Source organism: Bison bison, unplaced genomic scaffold (genome assembly GCF_000754665.1).
Source record: "Bison bison bison isolate TAMUID 2011002044 unplaced genomic scaffold, Bison_UMD1.0 scf7180017864327, whole genome shotgun sequence".
NCBI classification, from domain to species: Eukaryota; Metazoa; Chordata; class Mammalia; order Artiodactyla; family Bovidae; genus Bison; species Bison bison.
Genome location: NW_011494899.1, coordinates 7964081 through 7984834, shown reverse-complemented (window position 1 = coordinate 7984834; position 20754 = coordinate 7964081). Strand labels below are relative to the sequence as shown.

Below are 20754 nucleotides of genomic sequence, written 5' to 3'. Positions count from 1 at the left end.
ATATATATATATATGAAGAGAATATTATTCTAAACTTTATATAGGAAGGCAAAGGAACTAAAATAGTTAAAACAATTTTGAAAAATAACAATAAAGTGGAAGGAGTCAGTAAATCTGGATTCAAGATTTATTACAACATGATAGTAATCAAGACTGTGTGATCTTGGCAAATGGATATACACACAGATCAATGGAATAGAACAAAGACACCAAAAATAGACCCATACAAATATGCTCCATTGATTTTCCACATAGGTACAAAGGCAATCAATGGAAGAAAGATAGTTTTTACAAGTGGTGCAACTGGACATCCACATGGAAAAGTAACCTAAGTCTCTCACCATTGAGGAAACTGGCTAAAGGATATGTGGAGTCTCTCTGTATTATTTTTTACTATTACATGTAAACCTATGATTTTCTCAAAATGGAAATTTTAATTAAAAAAATTTTAAAGACTTTAGTCATATCTGTTCCTTGGTATGTCTATGGGTAGATATATAAAGAGAGAAGTCTAGAAGGATGATTACATGAACTTAGAAAAAAATTTAGTGATTATGACTCAAACCTTTGAGGATTAGCTCTTACCTGCAACAGAGCTCCCATTAGTGAAGCCAGTGCAGCCATGCCAATACACAGGGCCCCAAACAGCACACCTATATGGATGACATAAAAGCCATTGCAAAAGCCACTCAGAGGGTCAGAATTCTCAGTAGAATAAGCTACCATACTTTGATTCAAAGTGTGTAACGTGACTATAATGAAGAATGGCCACCTACCTCAGAGTCAGGTAAAAAGGCAATGGGCTGTTTTTCTACAGCATCGGCAGTGTGCAAAGAGGAAGGAAAACGCTGATATCATGTCCCAGGATTTATTACATTAGGTTATATAAGTAAAGAATCCCTAAAATTAAATATAGGTATTTTAAACTAAAAACCATTGTGTTACTCATCTAATCCTCCATAAACATTTGTTTGTAAAGGAAAGCTCAGGTCTCTTTTCAGTTTGCCAAAAACAGGACGCACTGCTCTGATGGGGCAAGGGGGTAATAAACATCAGAAAGTCTTCTGACTTTACGTGTTCATTTCTCCTGGGAAGTGGAAATCCACACCAGAGTATTTTAGGACCTTTGCTGCTGCTGCTGCTAAGTCGCTTCAGTCGTGTCCGACTCTGTGCGACCCAGTAGACAGCAGCCCACCAGGCTCCCCTGTCCCTGGGATTCTCCAGGCAAGAACACTGGAGTGGGTTGCCATTGCCTTCTCCAATGCATGAAAGTGAAAAGTGAAAGTGAAGTCGCTCAGTCGTGTCCGACTCTTCGCGACCCCATGGACTGCAGCCTACCAGGCTCCTCTGTCCATGGGATTTTCCAGGCAAGAGTACTGGAGTGGGGTGCCATTAGGACCTTTAGCCTTCTTATAATCATCAATATTCACAAACCTTTCCTGTTAAACAAAAGCAAAGAAAGGCAACTTGAAGATAAGATTTATAGTTTTCCCTTCTACCAAACTCTTTCCCCAAAACTCCTTTATAGAAATTCTCAAGCTATCACTGGTGGTCAGTTTATGGAATTTTTTTTGTCTTTTGGCTTTCAGTATTTTCCAGGTTTTCTCTAACTACACATTTTACTTTTGAAACTGCTTTAGGAAAACTCTGGATAAGGGAATGGCAACCTACTCCAGTATTCTTGCCTGGGAGATCCCAAGAACAGAGGAGCCTGTAGGCTATAGTCCATGGGGTTACAAAGAGCTGGACACAACTGAGCAACTAACACACATAAGAAAATTTCACCCCCCATTTTTATTTTTAAAGATTTCCATTCAACAAAATGCACCTGAAATCCATTAATATAATTTCCCACATATAAACTTCAAAATATAAAAAATAAAATGAATGAGAAATTTGTTCATAAAAAAATTAGTGCATTCCTTATGTTATTTCTATCTTACTTACAAAAGCACTCACACCTTTGTTAAGCAAAGTGAGTAAATAATCTCATTGTGCCTGAATGGAAAACTTTACATTAATTTTTTTAAAAGGAGCTTTATTGCAATGATTTTCCATGTCTCTAAATCCTCATATAAATAGTATTTCCAACATACTAAATTCTTCTCTACTTGGTAGCTCATGAATGATCATCATTGTGGGTTTTTTCTACTCAAATTATCAGAAACATTCAAGTCATTTGCCATATTACATACCTCAACATAATGATTATATTCAACCCTTCAAAATGAATGAAAGCTTCATCTACACTAGTGGAGTCCATTTGTTATTAATCATCATCAACATCATTCCTTGAGTATCAGCTAGTACCTCTTGTTTTACATGGATTATCTCTAAATCTCACAGTACCTACAAAGTGAATAATTTTTGTTTTCATTTTCCATATAAAGAAACAGAGGCTCAACTGGGTTTGCTCAAGGCTTTGTTGTTGCACAGATACTAAGTCATATCCTACTCTTTTGCAAACCCATGGACTACAGCCTGCCAGGCTCCTCTGTTGCCAGGCTCCTCTATTCATGGAATTTCCTAGGCAAGAATACTGGAGTGGGTTGCCATTTCCTTCTCCAAGGGATTTTTCCCAAACCAGTGATTGAACTCACATCTCCTGCACTGCAGGCAAGTTCTTTACCACCAAGCCATCTGGGAAGCTTGCTCGAGGTTAACAGTTAGTAAATCAGTGAAGCAATTTGGTGAGGCCAGCAAGTCTGTCTGGCTTCAAAAGCTTCTATTGTTTCTACTAAACCACACAGCTTCAACAACCCCATAATGAGCCCATCTAAATATCCTTTAAGGAAGCATTATATCATTTTTTAAAAAATTATGCTCTAGGATTAAAACCAGGTACATAATAAAATAATTTAATGCTATTTAAATTTAGGGGACACTGAAGAATATAAATTAAGTATGTATTCCAGGCTACAGTTATGGCAATTACATACAGAATTGTGGTATAAAACAGAATATTATTTACTATTTCTTTGACAGTCTACTAGTGCTATTAAGTTGAGGTTAAAGATTCTTCTTTAAAAAACAAATTTGTTAGTCATTCATCCTGAAACAAGTATACCCAAATGAAAATGAAGAAGTCCATGAGCTAGGTTTCTCTGAGTCAAATACTGCATCTGGGACATTTAGCAATTGAGGTTAAATATCTTTCCATTCTGAAAGAGATGGGAATACCAGACCACCTGACCTGCCTCTTGAGAAATTTGTATGCAGGTCAGGCAGCAACAGTTAGAACTGGACATGGAACAACAGACTGGTTCCAAATAGGAAAAGGAGTTCGTCAAGGCTGTATATTGTCACCCTGTTTATTTAACTTATATGCAGAGTACCTCATGAGAAATGCTGGACTGGAAGAAGCACAAGCTGGAATCAAGATTTCCGGGAGAAATATCAATAACCTCAGATATGCAGATGACACCACCTTTATGGCAGAAAGTGAAGAGGAACTCAAAAGCCTCTTGATGAAAGTGAAAGAGGAGAGTGAAAAAGTTGGCTTAAAGCTCAACATTCAGAAAACTAAGATTATGGCATCTGGTCCCATCACTTCGTGGGAAATAGATGGGGAAACAGTGGAAACAGTGTCAGACTTTATTTTGGGGGGCTCCAAAATCACTGCAGATGGTGATTGCAGCCATGAAATTAAAAGATGCTTACTCCTTGAAAGGAAAGTTATGACCAACCTAGATAGCATATTGAAAAGCAGAGACATTACTTTGCCAACAAAGGTCCATCTAGTCAAGGCTATGGTTTTTCCAGTGGTCATGTATGGATGTGAGAGTTGGACTGTGAAGAAAGCTGAGCACTGAAGAATTGATGCTTTTGAACTGTGGTGTTGGAGAAGACTCTTGAGAGTTCCTTGGACTGCAAGGAGATCCAATCAGTCCATTTTAAAGGAGATCAGTCCTGAGTGTTCATTGGAAGGACTGGTGCTAAAGCTGAAACTCTAATACTTTGGCCACCTCATGCGAAGAGTTGACTCATTGGAAAAGACCCTGATGCTGGGAGGGATTGGGAGCGGGAGGAGAAGGGGACAACAGAGGATGAGATGGCTGGATAGCATCACTGACTCAATGGATGTGAGTTTGAGTGAACTCCAGCAGTTGGTGACGAACAGGAAGGCCTGGCATGCTGCAATTCATGGGGTCACAAAGAGTCAGACATGACCTAGCAACTGAACTGAACTGAACTGAAGATCCTACAATCTATGAATTTGAGAATTCATATTGAATAAAGTTGAGCATTCCTCATACAATTTTATTGACTATCTCCTGGACAGCCTACACATGCAGATAGAATAATCAAGATTGGTTAAAAAAAATCATAACACTCTGTTTCTTTATCTTTAATCCATACACATAAGACTATATATCTTAAACTGTCAGTGCCCTCTTAGGTAATAGAGAAAAAGTATGACTCTTGGTTCCAAACTAAGGATATCTCTTAAAACTGTGGTTGATGGAAAGGGGTTGAATTTTTAACTGTAGCTAAGAATTCTAACATAGATTTGGGATAGGAAGAAGGTAGAAAAGAAAGTTAGCCAAATAGGACCCCTTGAAATTGTTCTTTGTGGTCACTGGACAATTGTTTGAAGTATATCCCAAATCTTGATTGCAAATATGGCCATGACTGCATTAAGTCACATGCATGCATACATTCACACTATTTTCCATGGAAAATAATTTCTGGTATCTCTAAAAATGATCTCCCAGAGTTAAAATGGAATTGTGAAATGAAACCTTACTCATTCCTTGTGAAAGCCAAGAGAGAGACTTTTCCGAGAGAGATGGGAAGCGAGGTTTCACTAGGTCTTCCATGGTTACTGCTGCTAAGGCATTAATACTGGAGGACACTGTGCTGTAAAGGGAAACCAAATTTTTAATGTATATGTAAACTTTAATAATGCCTTAACTAGGAATAAGAAAAAGAAAACATATTGTCACTTCTGAAATAGAACCCGATTTCTACTACATTATTTTTTAAATTATTTATTGAAGTATAGTTGATGTACAATGTTGTGGTAGTTTCTGGCATACAGCAAAGTTATTCAGTATATATATGTATATATTATATGTATATGAAAGTGAAAGTGAAGTCACTCAGTCCTGTTCGACTCTTTGAGAACCCATGGACGGTAACCTACCAGGCTCAGCAGTCCATGGGATTTTCCAGGCAAAAATACTGGAGTGGGCTGCCATTTCCTTCTCCAGGGAATCTTCCTGCATTGCATTGCAGACAGTCGCTTTACCGTCTGAGCCATATATACATATACATATATATATTATTTGTCATATTATTTTCCATTATGGTTTATTATAAGATATTGAGTACAGTTTCCTGTGTTATATAGTAGGACTTTGTTTTTTTTAATCTATTTTACCTACTACATTATTTTTAATAACTACATCATCCTCTTTCTGGAAGCTGTCACCCAAGAATGATTCAGGCAAATCCATAGGCTTAATAGTGAGAAAGGATAATTTAATGTTGCTTCCATTTTGCAATTAATCCTTATTATCCATGAAAGAATCTCTTAGACCATGCAGTATTACTATATAATGACTTTAAAGCACATTTTTCTTTATGCATAGAAAGGACTATCATAAGTCCTCACTAACATTCACTATAAATATTAATAATATTAATTTGCTGGATCTTCACTAACATATGTTGTACATGATAATAATAAGCATAACACAGGAACAAAGTATAATGAATAAGCTCAAACACAAAACAAGATTATTTGGACAGTATATTTTATTCAGCCTGTAATAGGAGATTTGTATTCTAAGTTTTCCATTTGACCATGCTTTAGTTACATTCATATTTCAAACTAAGACTGTAGGTCCTTATTTTTGACCATCAGCAAAACTTACCATCGACTGATTGTCATTACTGTGACTGTATGGGGTACGTGATGATGTTTTAGACAGTAGGGACTAAAGATAAAAGCAAAGACTTATGACAACAGACAGCCAACCCTCATAGGGGAGAGCAGACTGACAGAAAAGGAGACATGGAATAATTACCTATTTAGGGCCATTTGTGCCCATGTCCAAAATTCAACTTTATCCCCCCAAATATCCAATAATAAAAGAAACATCCCAAGAGGGAAAACTTGTATTATTAGACTCCTAGTTCATACCTTAATGTTCCACTGTAAGCACAGGCCACAAAAAGTCCAGGAAGTCCCGGATAATCTTGCAGAATGTCCAGTACCAAGTAAGGCATGAGCTGAAAAATTCCAAAACTTACTCTTGAATACTATTGGCTATGAAATAAAATTAATTAACATCTCATTTACCTTGTGGTATTCAAGAACTAAAGGAAGATATTCCACACAACTGAAATGTCCAAATATGAAAAATTAAACTCTTTACCTGCTAACATTTAAATAAAAGAATAGAATAGTAGTTAAGGGTACAGGCTCTGGATTCAGACAGATGTGGCTTTTGTTATTTAGTTTCTCTGAGCCTCAGTTTCCTCATCTGTAAAATAGGAATAATAATCCTAACCTCACAGAGTTGCTATAAAACTTAAATTAGATCATTTATGTAAGTTCTTAGTATAGAACACAGAATATAGTAAAGGCTCAGTAATAGGCAGCTGTTCTCATGTATTGGAATAACAAATCAATTTAAAGGAAATATTTTTACATACTTCTGTGCTTAAGTAAGAATGACTCAAGTTTATACCTGTGAACTTCAATCACTATTCGGGATTGAAAATGTAATTAGAGCTGCTTATACAGTTGACCCTTGGAAAAAATGAGTTTGAATTGTGTGGGTCTGCTTATATGCGGATTTTTTTTAATATAGAAAAATATACATGTAGAACATCATATGCATGACTTTGTTGAAGTGGATAACCTATCCTTACACAGGTATGGCATGAGTGATACTTAATACGAAAACAACATGTTAGGGTTTTTTTTTACTGCCTTATTACTGATTTCAAAGAATTGTGTTACTGCACAGTATGTCTCTCTCTAATAACTGCAGAAACTGCAACAACCAATCATCACAAGTAAGTGATTTTTTAAAAAACACACAACAGTGCTTCCAACACTATATTATGAATATGACTATTATACTGTATGCCATCAAGACTTTATAACAATTCATTCATTAGGGTATAGGCTAGGCTAGCATGAAGTAATCATATCAATTACACTAGATTACAAATAGCTCAGTTGGTAAAGAATCTGCCTGTAGTGCAGGAGACCCCGGTTCAATTCCTGGGTCGGGAAGATGCAGTCAAGATGGGATAGGCTACCCACTCCAGTATTCTTGGGTTTCCCTTGCAGCTCAGCTGGTAAAGAATCTGCCTGCAATGTGGGAGACCAGGATTTGATCCCTGGGTTGGGAAGATCCCCTGGAGATGGGAAAGGCTATCCACTCCAGTATTCTGACCTGGACAATTCCTTGGGGTCACAAAGAGTCAGAGATGACTGAGCAACTTTCACTTTCACAAATTAAGCAATCATATTGCAGCTTCTTTGTCAATGCATGAACTGCCTTGAAAATTTTTCCAGGTATTTCCATATATTTTTCTATTATTTATTTATTTTCAGCACTGTGTCTTTGTTAGGGCACTTGGGCTTTCTCTAGTTGCAGTGAGAGGGGGCCACTCTCTGATCGCAGTGTGCAGGTTTCTCATTGCAGTGGCTTTTCTTGTTATAGAGCACGGGCTCCAGTAGTTGTGGCACACAGGCTTAGTTGCTCTGCAGCATATGGGATCATCCCAGGACCAGGGATAGAACCCGTGTCCCCTGCATTGGGAGGCAGATCCTTCACCCTGGACTACCAGGGAAATCTCTCAGTACTGTAATATTGGAAGTAGCATTCTTCATTCTTGTTATGTCTGCTAAAATAAAATTTTCCAAATGCTTTATAGAAACTAAAAATGAATAATGTGCCTATTTGCTAGTACTTTACAAGAACATGAACACTGTCTCCTCCCAGCTAATAAACTTTGGGAACGTCATTACTGCATGTAAGAAAGACATAGTACTGGACCTGGTCTGGTGCAGACACTTTCTTGGCTGTCCAAGGATCACAGTCATGGTACCTGGAGTAGAGGGCAAGCCCACAAAGCACTGAGCAGACAAGGATCACCCAGAGTCCCAGGAGATTGATGTAGAGAGACCTAATGAAGTGAAAACAAACAAGTAAATGACAATTTTAATTTCCATCTCAAAGATGAGGAAAATTGTGAAACAGAAGAGACTTTTATGATTATATTCAATAGACATGCATTCTCTTTTGGGTGTCAAAAATGCTACTTCTTTTATTCTGGCCAAACCTTCTGTTTATGAGGTCAATAAACACTGTATTTGGAAATATTTGGAGTATATGGGGTTTTGCCACTGAATGAATGTATCCTCCTGGTCAGAGTTCCATGGGCGTTATTAGCTTCATAATGTTTACACTACTTTGGGCTTCCCTGGTGGCTCAGTAGTAAAGAGTCCAACTATCAATGCAGAAGATGTAGGTTCCATCCTTGAAGATGGAAGATCCCTGGAGAAGGAAATGGCAACCCACTCCAGTATTCTTGCCTGGGAAATACCACAGACAGAGGAGCCTGGTGGGCTACAGTCCACAGGGTTGCAAACAAGTCAGATATGACTTAGTGACTGAAGAACAACTGTAACAAAATTACACTACTTCAGGACCTTTTGTCATGAAATAGAGACTTTAAGAGTCAACAGAGCAGTGACTTATTCATTTTCCCTTTGCTTGACATTGTTAGCATCTACATAGCAACTCACCATAGTTGTTAAATGTGGTTTGTGATGCCATCCATTAAATAGGAAAGGCAAACCTGCATTCCTAGACAGGTATCTTCCAAAATAATGTTCAGCATTTCAATACATGGTATGTGCTCCAGTAGAATGTAAAGGTTTCTATAATAGCACTGGAGTCAGTCCTGAGCATAAATCTTAGCTCTACCATATGTGACGTTGGGCAAGTAAATTAACCTCTCTGATCCTCAGTTTCTTCATTGACAGCTAGAAATAATGCATACCTCACTGAGTTATATGTAAGACTAAATAAAATAGCGTCTATCATGTAACACAATAGCATGTAATAACCACTTGTTAAATGGAAGTTAGTGATATTACTAGTGTTAATATCATTGAATGCTATGTCTTATCAGGGAAGCCCTATTTTAATAAGCAGTTGATAACAAATATTTCTCCCACTAAGGTAGCTACGTTTTTTTTCCCCCCAAGGGTACTATAGTGGACACCTGGACTGAAGAGAGGTGCCCACACCACCACCAACTCTTATCTCCTTCCCCAGGGCAGCCTGCACAAAATGATGACTAGATTCAGAGGTTTAAAGGCTGAGTTCCCTCAAGCCAACCTGGAACAGCCTGAAGGGTCCTCTCAGCTCTAAAGCTCCTGTTGAGGCCTCTGTTGAGGCTGCATTTCAGTCTACCTTCTCCCTCTGGCCAATCTCCCCTTCCTTCGCTTCTACAGTGGTAATTCCCTAGGAGACTCTGGCATGCTAACCTCCATCTCAAAGTCTGCTTCTAGGAGAACCTAACCTGCAAGAAGTCCCAAACAACAGATTGCTAGTCTTTTCCCTTGATTGACTACATTCACTGTGTGTTTTGTTACTGCCTAATGAGTTATGGATAACCAACAAGAATCTACTGTATAGCACAGGGAACTCTGCTCAATACTTTGCAACAAGCTAAACGGTAAAAGAATTTGAAAAATAATAGATACATGTATAATTGAGTCATTTTGCTATATCATCAGGGAATGTTTAACAGGAGGATTCCTACGTGCTGTTTCTCACAAGTCTTTTGTTTCTTTTTAAGTGGAACAGCACGCTGCTCCCAGGAACTGAGGTCATTGTGTGAGACAGGCTTGAATCTCCTTTAGTAAACATTCTCTTTACGGCAAAACTACTTAGTCTTGATCCCCTTTCTTGAGATGTGGATTGTCTCCTGACCTTGTGACCATTATTAATCCCTTGTTCCCGTGGTGACAGTTGCTGTACATTTGGTTTTCTGATCTTTATCATTGTCGAAAGAAACTTCTTGTACCACAGCCTTTATATACTCACAGAGAAATCATTAAAGCACCTTTGCTCCATCAGAGCTTGCAACCCCGTGTCTGTCTTTCTCTCTCTCTCTCTCTCTCCTCGGCTGATTCTTTGGAGCGCAGAGACCCGTCTTGCTCACTCTCCTGCCCAGGCTTCTAAGAAGGCGCCCTGTGCCTTCACCCTCCTCAAGACAGAGCCTGGTGCCTTCGTGAGAGATGCAAGTCCTGTGTCAAGGGCTTTATTGGTTTTCTGCGTAAACCAGAGAGTATCAGCCTCTCTCTCTTTCACTTTCTTATCATCGCCTCCTCCAGACCGCCAGGTCCTGGTCCATTAAAGGACCCCAACAAGTGGCGCCCCAGAACAGGGACTCTGGTATACCTGGCATTTCGGTCGGAGGGACTCAGGACCTATTGAGGTCGGTAAGTACTAAGATATGGGTCAAACGGCTGGAAAGCACAATCATTTCTCTACTTTACTTCACCGTTTGTTTAAAGCTCAGACAGAACACTTATTGCATGTATATGAATTAGATGATGAAACTTTACAAAAGGCCCAATTAGAACAACATAAAATATTTCAAAATTTTCTTACTAGCCCTGCCCCGGCTGTTCCATTTGCTCTTCCTCTGCCAACAGGTGCAACTCCAAAAGTCTCTCCTTTGTTGGAACCTAGTGAATGTTATGCTAATTTTTTTTTGCTAGATTAGAAACTGCTATTTCCCATACTGTAATCAGAGAAGAAACCAAGAAACAGCTAGAGAAATTACTTGCTTATGAGAATGCAAATCAGGAACATCAAAGAGCTATCGCTGCACTTCATGAGACTGAGGCTATTATTGATTATTTGAAGGCTTGTCACAATCTAGGATCAGAAACTCAAAAGATGCAAATGATAGCTAAAACAATGGCTACTGCCTTTAAAAAGGGAAATGAAGGATGCTTTACATATGAAGATAAAAACCATTTAAAAGGGTACTGCCCTAAGAAGGCTAATAAAAAACCTCCAAGAATTCGCCCTCACTGCGATAGAGGTATGCGTTCGGCCAAAGATTGTAAATTTAAATTTGATATTGATGGAAAACCTATTCCAGGGAACTCCAAACAGGGGACCCCCCCAGGTCCCCTACAACAAAAACCAGGGGCAAATTCTATCTTTTCCCTCAAACCCTCAACATCTGGCAATGCTACTGTTAATATACTGGCCCTAGATGATTTTTTCCTTTACCCTTAAGCAGTCCCTTCTAGAGTGCCTACCGGACTTCTTGGACCCCTGCCCCCACAAACCTTCAATCTTTTATTTGGCCGATCTAGTCTGGCTTCTAAAGGAATTACTGTTCACCCAGGAATAATTGATTCGAATTATAAAGGAGAGATTCAAATTATGATATAATCTCAGATTCTATGGCAATTCAAAAAGGGGGACAAAATTGCTCAATTACTTCTTTTGCCTTACATTTCTATTAACTCTTCTAATAATGTACAGACAGGCAGATTCAGCAATACAGATCAAAAACAATCCTTATGGACATCATTGGTATCTGAATATGCCCAACCAAATATAAATATCAAAATTAATAATAAAAGATTTTCTGGTCTCCTCGACACTGGATCTAGTATTACTATTATTTCCAAACACTTATGGCCCAAATCTTGGCCTATACAAAAGGTCTCTTGCCAAATTGCAGGAATTTCTCAAACCAAAATACAAGAAATTTATCAGAACGTTTAGATCTACCCATATGAAGGGCCAAAAGGCCAACCTACAACATTAAGACCTTATGTGATAAATGCACCCTTAATCTAAGAGAAAGAGACTTACTTATGCAATGGCAAACACAGATATACATTCCACATTTTTCCTAGGGGCCACTGCTCATTTAACAAACAAAGCAATTATTAAAATAACTTGGAAGAACGACGAGCCTATTTGGACAGAGCAATGGCCCCTTACGAAAGATAAATTACAGGCTACTAAAGGACTTACAGACACACAATTAGAATTGAAACATATCAAGGAATCTTACTCTCTTTAGAACTCTCCTATTTTTATTATAAAGAAGAAATCTAACAAATGGTATCTCTTAACAGACCTTAGAAAAGTTATTGCATCTATGAAACCTATAGATGCATTATAACCAGGGATCCTATCACCTACTACTATTCCTCAAAACTGGCACATTATTATTACTGATTTACAAGATTGCTTTTTTAATATACCTTTACACTCTTTAGACCAGGAGAAATTCACTTTCTTCCTTATCCTAATCACACCGGGCCTCATAAAAGATTTCAACAGACTATGTTACCTCAAGGTATGCTTAACAATCCTAATATTTGTCAAAATTTTACATCCAAGGCTTTACTTCCTATATGACAGCTATTCCCTCATGCATATATCATTAATAATATACTGTAACTACAAAAGGGAGAAATGATATTTTTGACACTGAATGGCCATGATATTCTTTAGACTCCAGAGAAAACTGATTAAAGTAAAATCTTTTTTGAAATTGCAAAACCGATTCTTCTTACACATGCAGTTAGGAAAAGGTTAACTTGTTAAAATACTTTTTTGGAGCTCCAATTCTGCCTGGGAAACAAAAACAAGCCTAAGAAAAAACCAAAAAATAACTCTTATCATGTCCTTGGGATACACAGCCCACTCGATCTAGGACTCCAGCCAAAAACGAATTGGTGGAATTAAAAAAAAAATTAAATTAAATTAAAAAAATTAAAAATAAAACAAAACGATATTTTAAATTTCAAGTGGAAAACTATGCCTATCTATCTAAAATTATCTATGTCTTATTATATGTCTTTGTTTTTGGATAATATGGAGTTAATAAGCTGTATTTAAATTCAAGTTAACATGAACTGAAAAATATTCAATATTAAATATAACATTTATTTAAATATAAATATATAATTTAAATATAATTGCTAATCTAATTAAGACATGTCTTAAATCATCATTATGTAATACTTTTATTATGCTTAGGTTTAAGGTAAACTAAATTTGCCAACAAAAAGGTACCTCTTTATATATATATATAAATACATAAATGAAATAAAAACTTTTAGATAAACTCTATTAAAATAATTATATTTTAAATAAAATAATCTATTATTTTAATCTGTTATTATAATCTAAAATAATCTCTTAAGATTGGGGTAATTTAAATTCTAGAGTTGTACTAAACTAAATAATAAAAGTTTATTAAATAACTAGGTCATTTCCAAATAAAATAAGATTTTAAAACATTAATTACTGAACACTAACTTCCTCTTACAAAAACTTTTTCTTACAGAAAAACTAAAGAGATTTTAAACTATTAATAAATATATATTATATAAAATAAATAAATATAATATATAATATAATAAATATATTCACCCATCTATAAAAATACTAACATACAAGACACTTCATAGTTGCTAAAGAAAAATAAGATATATGCTTTTAATAAAAAGATATAAGAAATGGCAAATAAGATGATGAATACAAAAATATAAACAGAGTTTATGACAAATGAAAGAAAATTTTATGACAAATGGATTTAACTCATTACCCTGAACTTTCTTCCTCTTCCTTCTTACATGTCTCAATCAATACAAATTCTTCTTTTATAGGGGCCACACCTCTCCAAGGTGAAACTACAGAACGTTATAACCCACTTATTACCTTACTTTGCAATAATGAGAATTGCCTAATGCTATAAAAACAGACAATGGCCCTACCTATATTTCTAAACAATTCAAACAATTTTTACATTCATTCTGTATTAAACAGATTACAAACATTCCTTATAATCCACAAACACAAGACACAATTAAACAAACACATTACACACTGTAACTACAAATAGAAAATTAAATAAAGAAAAATACACAGGAACACTTTTATCTTCCTTATCCAGAGCTGACTTTTTACTAGATTCTGACGCAATATATTTTTTAAGCCTATAACTACTGTTAATATAGCTTTATTTCTATTTCCAGTCTGTAAGATTCTTAAAATAAAATAACATCAACTTCAATGCCTGTTTCACAATACAAAACAAAAACAACATAAAAAGGATACCATTTGCCAAATTAGTTATTTGTTCCTAAGAATATCAAAAGTGCAAAATATTCACCTTCTTTTCAGGTCTGTCTTGAAAGTATAATCATCTTCCTTGACACACTGAACAGAGAGATTTAACAGCTGCCACGCTGCATTTCTTTTCCAAGGACAAGGTCAAATATATTTGGATATGAACAGCATTTCATTTATCAAGTTGTTCTGCAACAACTTTCAATAATTTCACTTAGGAAAAAATATTTGAATGTTTGCTCCTAATCCTTTGCCCCAAATAACAGAAACCACTTCAAACAGTCAGATCCCTTTTTTTTTTAATATCAGGAAAAACGTATATACTGAATGAAAAGAAAATCAACCCATTAATTCAAAACCACAGCCAAATACCAGTCCCAAACAGATTTCTAGATGATTTTTTTTTCTTTTGGACTGAAATATTTCCTAAGAATGTTTTCATCATTATTGCTTTCCTTTCTTTCTATAACTATTTTTAATATAGCTTTATTTATTTTAAATTTTTAAAACTTACCGCAAGGAGATATTTTGACAAAAGCAGAAAAATATTTTGAAACATTAAAGGACACCTCCTTTCCTTTGCCCATTTGATATCAAGACAGGTTAACTAATCTATGGAAATCTAAGAAACTAATCTTACAGGGAAAGGGATATGCTTCTATTTCTCCAGATGGATCCAACGAACTCATATAACTTCCTGTTCAGAAGATTCAACTTAAGGGGGCCCCCAACATCCAGACTAGAAATGATACAACAAAAACCTCAGGAGGAAGGAATTCCAATACAAGCCATGGCGACTTTAAAAATTTCCAAAAAACACCACACTCAACGTCATCTACCTTATGATCTCTCTGCTGCTGCTGCCGCTGCTAGGTCGCTTCAGTCGTGTCCGACTCTGTGCGACCCCATAGACGGCAGCCCACCAGGCTCCCCCGTCCCTGGGATTGTCCAGGCAAGAACACTGGAGTGGGTTGCCATTTCCTTCTCCAATGCATGAAAGTGAAAAGTGAAAGTGAAGTCGCTCAGTCGTGCCTGACTCTTCGCGACCCATGGACTGCAGCCTACCAGGCTCCTCCGACCATGGGATTTTCCAGGCAAGAGTACTGGAGTGGGGTGCCATTAGCTTCTCCGTACTTGGGGACAGATAAAAACCCTTACTAATCAAACGGAAAATCTGATTTCTCAACAAGGAATGCCTCGGAATCCTGAAAATATTTTTTTTCACTATGCTTGCTTTGCTTGCTTTTGCTTCCCCCACTCAGGCTGACTTGATTGATCACACTTAATGGACTTATGTACCTAGCCCCCAATGACTCAACACATATGCCCCTCCTTGGAACTTGGAGGGGCCCTCTCATCCTGAAAAAGAAGAAAAACTAATTAATATCTCTCTAGGTTATGAAGTCCTTCCTTTGTATATGGGCCCAACAGAATTATGCATAAATGTTAGCCGACAAACTTGGGCTTTCACCCTGCCTCTAAAAGAGGACTTTCGGATACTGCTTGGATTACTTACTACCCTTTCTTTGTCCGTGAACCATGTGTATACTACTGAAACTTTAGGGAAAGAGTTAAGGAAAGAACAAAGAACACTATGTAAAGGGTTTACTAACAAGAACTTTAAATATATTCCTGTTCACTGGGACAAATGTCAGGCCAAATCAGGAAAATTAATGTTTATGGTTAATCATACAATTGTTGATTGGGGACCCCAAAGTATATGGTTATCTTACTGCTCAAATGATATTAACAACACTATGTATGATTATATTACTCAAATAACATAGAAGGTTACTAATACTACAATGGAACATTACCATGACAGAGGACTTCTTGGGTGACTTGATGGTGGAATGGCCTCCCCGCTCGTCCTCGAATTGTCCTTGATAAACAGATTGGGCCTAAACAATGAGACACCTGGAAACTTGCTGCAAGCACCGAGGAACTTAGGACTTGGACTGGACATTTCACAGGGAGCAATCATAGTCATAGAAACTATTTCTTTCATTATAATCAATCATATTTTATACAAGCCTATGTTCCACTTCCTTTTGTTGTAGCTATAGGAAATTTACAATTCAATAAGACTTTACGTTCTGTAACTTGCATAAATTGTAAATTATATACTTGTCTTAACTTCTCTATTTCCTTGAGAAATGACTCCCTTTTGATTCTTCGATCTCGACATAATCCGTGGTTACCAATAAATCTCCAGCGGCCCTGGGAAGAAGGTCCCATGGCTGGACTTGCTTCCCAGTTACTTACTAAATTGCTCCGACGATGTAAACGATTCATTGGATGGCTGATTTTTGGCATTTTGGGATTAACAGCTATTCGCACCACTGCTGCTATCACTGGTGTTGTTTTACAAACCTCAATTCAAACACATAATTTTATTCAAAATTGGACTAAAGATGCCCATACTATGCAGGCCACTTAGGCTCAGATAGATGAGGATATGCAAGATGAAATACAGGAACTAAAAACAGCTATCAGATGGGTTGGAGATCAATTAATAGATGTACAAAAACAGGTGATGCTAAAATATGATTGGAATTCTACTCAATTTTGTGTTACTCCTGTTCATTTCAATAATAATGCCTACAACTAGGAACAAATCAAATTTCATTTACAAAACATACATGAAAATGTCTCTCTGAATGTACAAATATTACAAAAAGACATATTTGAAACCTTTTCTAATAATCTGCCCTCTTCCACTAATTTGAAAACTTTAGCTGAACAACTAGCTGATCAATTATCTGGGCTAGACCCATACAGATGGCTTCAAAGCATTACTCACAGCATCAGGTCTAAAACTGTAATTTTGGTGATTGTCTTAACAATTATATTTGTCATCTACCGTTGCCAAGATTCATGCTAAGATTGTTAAAACTAAACAAACTCTAATGGTCAGAACTCTTTTTACAAATATTATAAATAAATAAGGGGGAATTGTCAGGGAATGTTTAACAGGAGGATTCCTACGTGCTGTTTCTCACAAGTCCTGTTTCTTTTTAAGTGGAACAGCACGCTGCTCCCAGGAACTGAGGTCATTGTGTGAGACAGGCTTGAATCTCCTCTTTATGGCAAAACTACTTAGTCTTGATCCCCTTTCTTGAGACGTGACCATTATTAATGGTCCCGACCTTGTAACCATTATTAATCCCTTGTTCCCGTGGTGACAGTTGCTGTACATTTGGTTTTCTGATCTTTAGCATTGTCGAAAGAAACTTCTTGTACCACAGCCTTTATATACTCACAGAGAAATCATTAAAGCACCTTTGCTCCATCGGAGCTTGGGACCCTGTGTCTGTCTTTTCTCTCTCTCTCTCTCTCTCTCTCCTCGGCTGATTTTTTGGAGCGCAGAGACCCGTCTTGCTCACTCTCCTGCCCAGGCTTCTAAGACTCTCTCGAGAAGGCACCCTGTGCTATAACCCCCCTAGAGAGGGAGCCCGGTGCCTTCATGAGAGATGCAAGTCCTGTGTCAAGGGCTTTATTGGTTTTCTGCATAAACCAGGGAGTATCAGCCTCTCTCTCTCTTTCACTTTCTTATTGTCGCCTCCAGACCACCAGGTCCCAGTCCATTAAAGGACCCCAACACTATATACCTGAAACTAAAACAACATTGTTAATAAAGTATACTCCAACATAAAAATGTTTTAAAAAATTAAAAGTAGTATAACTATATGTCATCTCCAAATCACCAGAAATATACCCAGACACTTTCCTACTCAGTCACCATACCTCATTTATATATGAGTTAATATCTTATTTTATTGTTTTATGTTACTTTAATGCCAGTCAGATAGACCACTTATCAACATCTGATACTATATCCAGTCAATCAGTGTCAGTAGGTCTTGACTCTTTGGCTGGGGTTCATTCTTTCCATGGAGCCAATGTTAGAAACTCAGGGAGAAAATGGTTCCCCTGAGTTCTTATTAAAGAGACCATTGGACTATTTGGAAGGAAATTGTTTTCTACTAAGAAAGCTCTGATGCTATTCTTTTAGTTATAAAATTGGGCTTTTTGAGCTCCATATTCTCAAAGAAACATGTTCCCAAAGAAGAGCCTGTGCACAATTACTTTGGGAGGGGCATCAGCTCTAATCTGGATGGATTACTGGATATATAAATTATATTTCTTTAAAGTGTCTTAAAATATCAGCATTCCTATGCTCACTTTTGGGGGATTCCATATCCAGTTACTATACTCATATTGATATAGATCTTTCATTGTGAAATTTACCAAACATAGATAATGTCTAAACCAACTTACTCTCATATGTTTATATCTGACATCACATATTTTTTTTTGACACAATGGCAAACACCTATTTACTGTATTAAATACAAGCCTGAAACGTTAAATAGATATTACAGATTTCAAGAAAATTACATTTCAGATTCCCAAAATGTCTTGCTGGTGCTTTGACAACTGAAACATTGTTTTAGAGGCTTTTTCTAAAATTCATAAAAAAGCAACACTTGGGGGATATAAAATACCCAAAATCCAAAACTTAAAAGTTTATTCAAAATTCTTTTGAATCCCTATGGTGGCTGTAAACAGTCTGCTTTTACATGTTCATAGCTTAAAGGAATGTGACTATCACAGTTTATATGGATTTCTTGCCCAGGAAGCCACCAACTCTACACAGTAGTTTCGTGTTTCCATAACCCAGTCCTCACATTGCCAGTGCTATCTGTACCCAGCAAGGGTCCCTCCTGCCCACTGCTTTTGATTGGTCCATTATGAATGGCCAAGTTCAGGCCATAAAACTTCTGCTGACTTTCAAGTTCAACTACAGTTGGCTTCCTTACTGCATCTTTTTTTACTACTAGTTGAAACAGGCTTTTCAAAATTCCTGCTGCTTTTGGGAAGCGTGCTACAGGCATCACTGCTATCTTGCTGTGTGTGTGTTGGGGGGGCGGGGAGAGTTGTACTGTCTCTCTCTGTAGGCTAAGTACACCCTCCGACTCCAAGAGTGTACTTCATTACTGCCCAGCGGACTTTTCGGCAGGCCATTCTGCACACTGCCTTCCATAGGCGTATTCTCTGAGGACCGTGAGTCTACTGGCCCAGTGCCCTTTACTTCTGTTTTTATGATGGCGGCTTGGGTGCACATTTGTTCGAAATGGAACTTCTAAAGGCACCACATGCATTTTAATATCGTTGTCCATTGAATGTTCTTCAGACTATTATCGAGCTGAGGCATGGCATTCAAAGGTAGGGAACTGGTGTGGCACTGGGCCGCAGCAGCCTGCAAGGTGGTTAATTTGCAGCCCTGGGTGGAGTTTTTGAAGCTCGAAGCGCTCTTGCTTGTGCATGAAGATTCTGCGCTGCTGTTGGTGTACTTGGGAGCCTCCCCACTCAGCCCGCTGGAGCTGGGGGGCTGCATGTTGACCTGGACTGAATAGGCGCTCCATCCTGGGCAGCAAGTCATGATCCATGCGAGCTGGACATCCACCCTGTTGACACAATGGTGAATCAACCACGATGAATGCACTGAGGCTCAAACACGTGGCTCCAAATAAGAAGCTAAAAACCAAGTCCAAAGGGTAATACAAAGAAACAGCCAAGGCCCCAAACATCCACAGGGCAACATACAAGAGCAAGGTAAGGCTGGCCCCCAGAAGCTGAGCATGGAAGGTGTGTTCGTTTTCCAGAGCTGATGTGGAAATCAGGGACAGAGACATGGAGTCCTGATAACTGACTTCTCTATTTTCATTGGCTGCCAGTCATTGCTGCTCCTCGGTGGGCTCCTTCAGCTCATATTTGCACTCAGGGTGTCTTTTCAACTGAATAAATATGCTGAGAAAGTACATACAGTTTACAAAAGTGATGAAGCTGGCGGGCCCGTAGAAGGCTCCCAAGGAGGGTTCCCACGCCATCCAGCAATAGGGTGCATTTGGCCGACTGCGGTAATCCTTGATGTTTGCTGCTGCAGTGATGCCACAAACTATTATGGGTAAACCACCACCGATCAGGTAGAACCTGAGCATTGGTCTTGGTGGAGGTGGCAGCTCATTAGGGTCCTGGCATCTTTTAGCTTTTTTAGTGATTTGTTTGTAGATGTTCCGAGCTGTCACTCCCACCCATAGTACTGTAGCAAGAGTGGAATAATGAAGAATTATTCCAACTGCTTGGCAGATGCTGGCATTTCTAGTTTGACTTATTCCTCCCACAAAGACCACACAGGTCAGAAAAATATGAAAGCACAAATTCACAAGCATGTGCCAGCCTTTGAGACTGATTCTAATCAAACTGTGCTGGTATATGTAACTGACGATGACCGCTAAGAGGCACAAGAGAAGAATAGCAGCAGTAGTGTAGACCACAGGGTGCAGGAGATGGGCTGCCTGGGTATAGAATTCGGATCCCGTCAGATCCATTAAAACTGCATAGTTACTAAGGGAGTAGCACTGAATGGTAGTGATATTTTCAACCGAATAGAGTATATGGCACCCATCTGACTTCCAGCCTCCTTGTCCATTCAGCAAATCGAAATCCCACTGGGCAGCCACAGCATCTGCTCCAAGTGCAATTCGACGCATTGTCACATTAACGGGGATGTGGTGGGTATCAATGTTCACACCAT

The 20754-nt window shown here is 37.9% G+C and overlaps 1 protein-coding gene across 1 annotated transcript in view; it reads right to left on the bottom strand.

The window, feature by feature from the left end:
* SLC5A8 (solute carrier family 5 (sodium/monocarboxylate cotransporter), member 8) overlaps window positions 1–20754 on the bottom strand; it is a 66681-nt gene that overhangs the window by 17959 nt on the left and 27968 nt on the right. Inside the window, exons 7-10 of the mRNA XM_010853455.1 lie at window positions 8022–8151; window positions 6149–6237; window positions 4748–4860; window positions 586–653 (exon numbers count right to left, since the gene is read on the bottom strand). Coding sequence (XP_010851757.1) covers window positions 586–653; window positions 4748–4860; window positions 6149–6237; window positions 8022–8151 — 400 coding nt within the window. The remainder of the gene's footprint in view (window positions 1–585; window positions 654–4747; window positions 4861–6148; window positions 6238–8021; window positions 8152–20754) is intronic.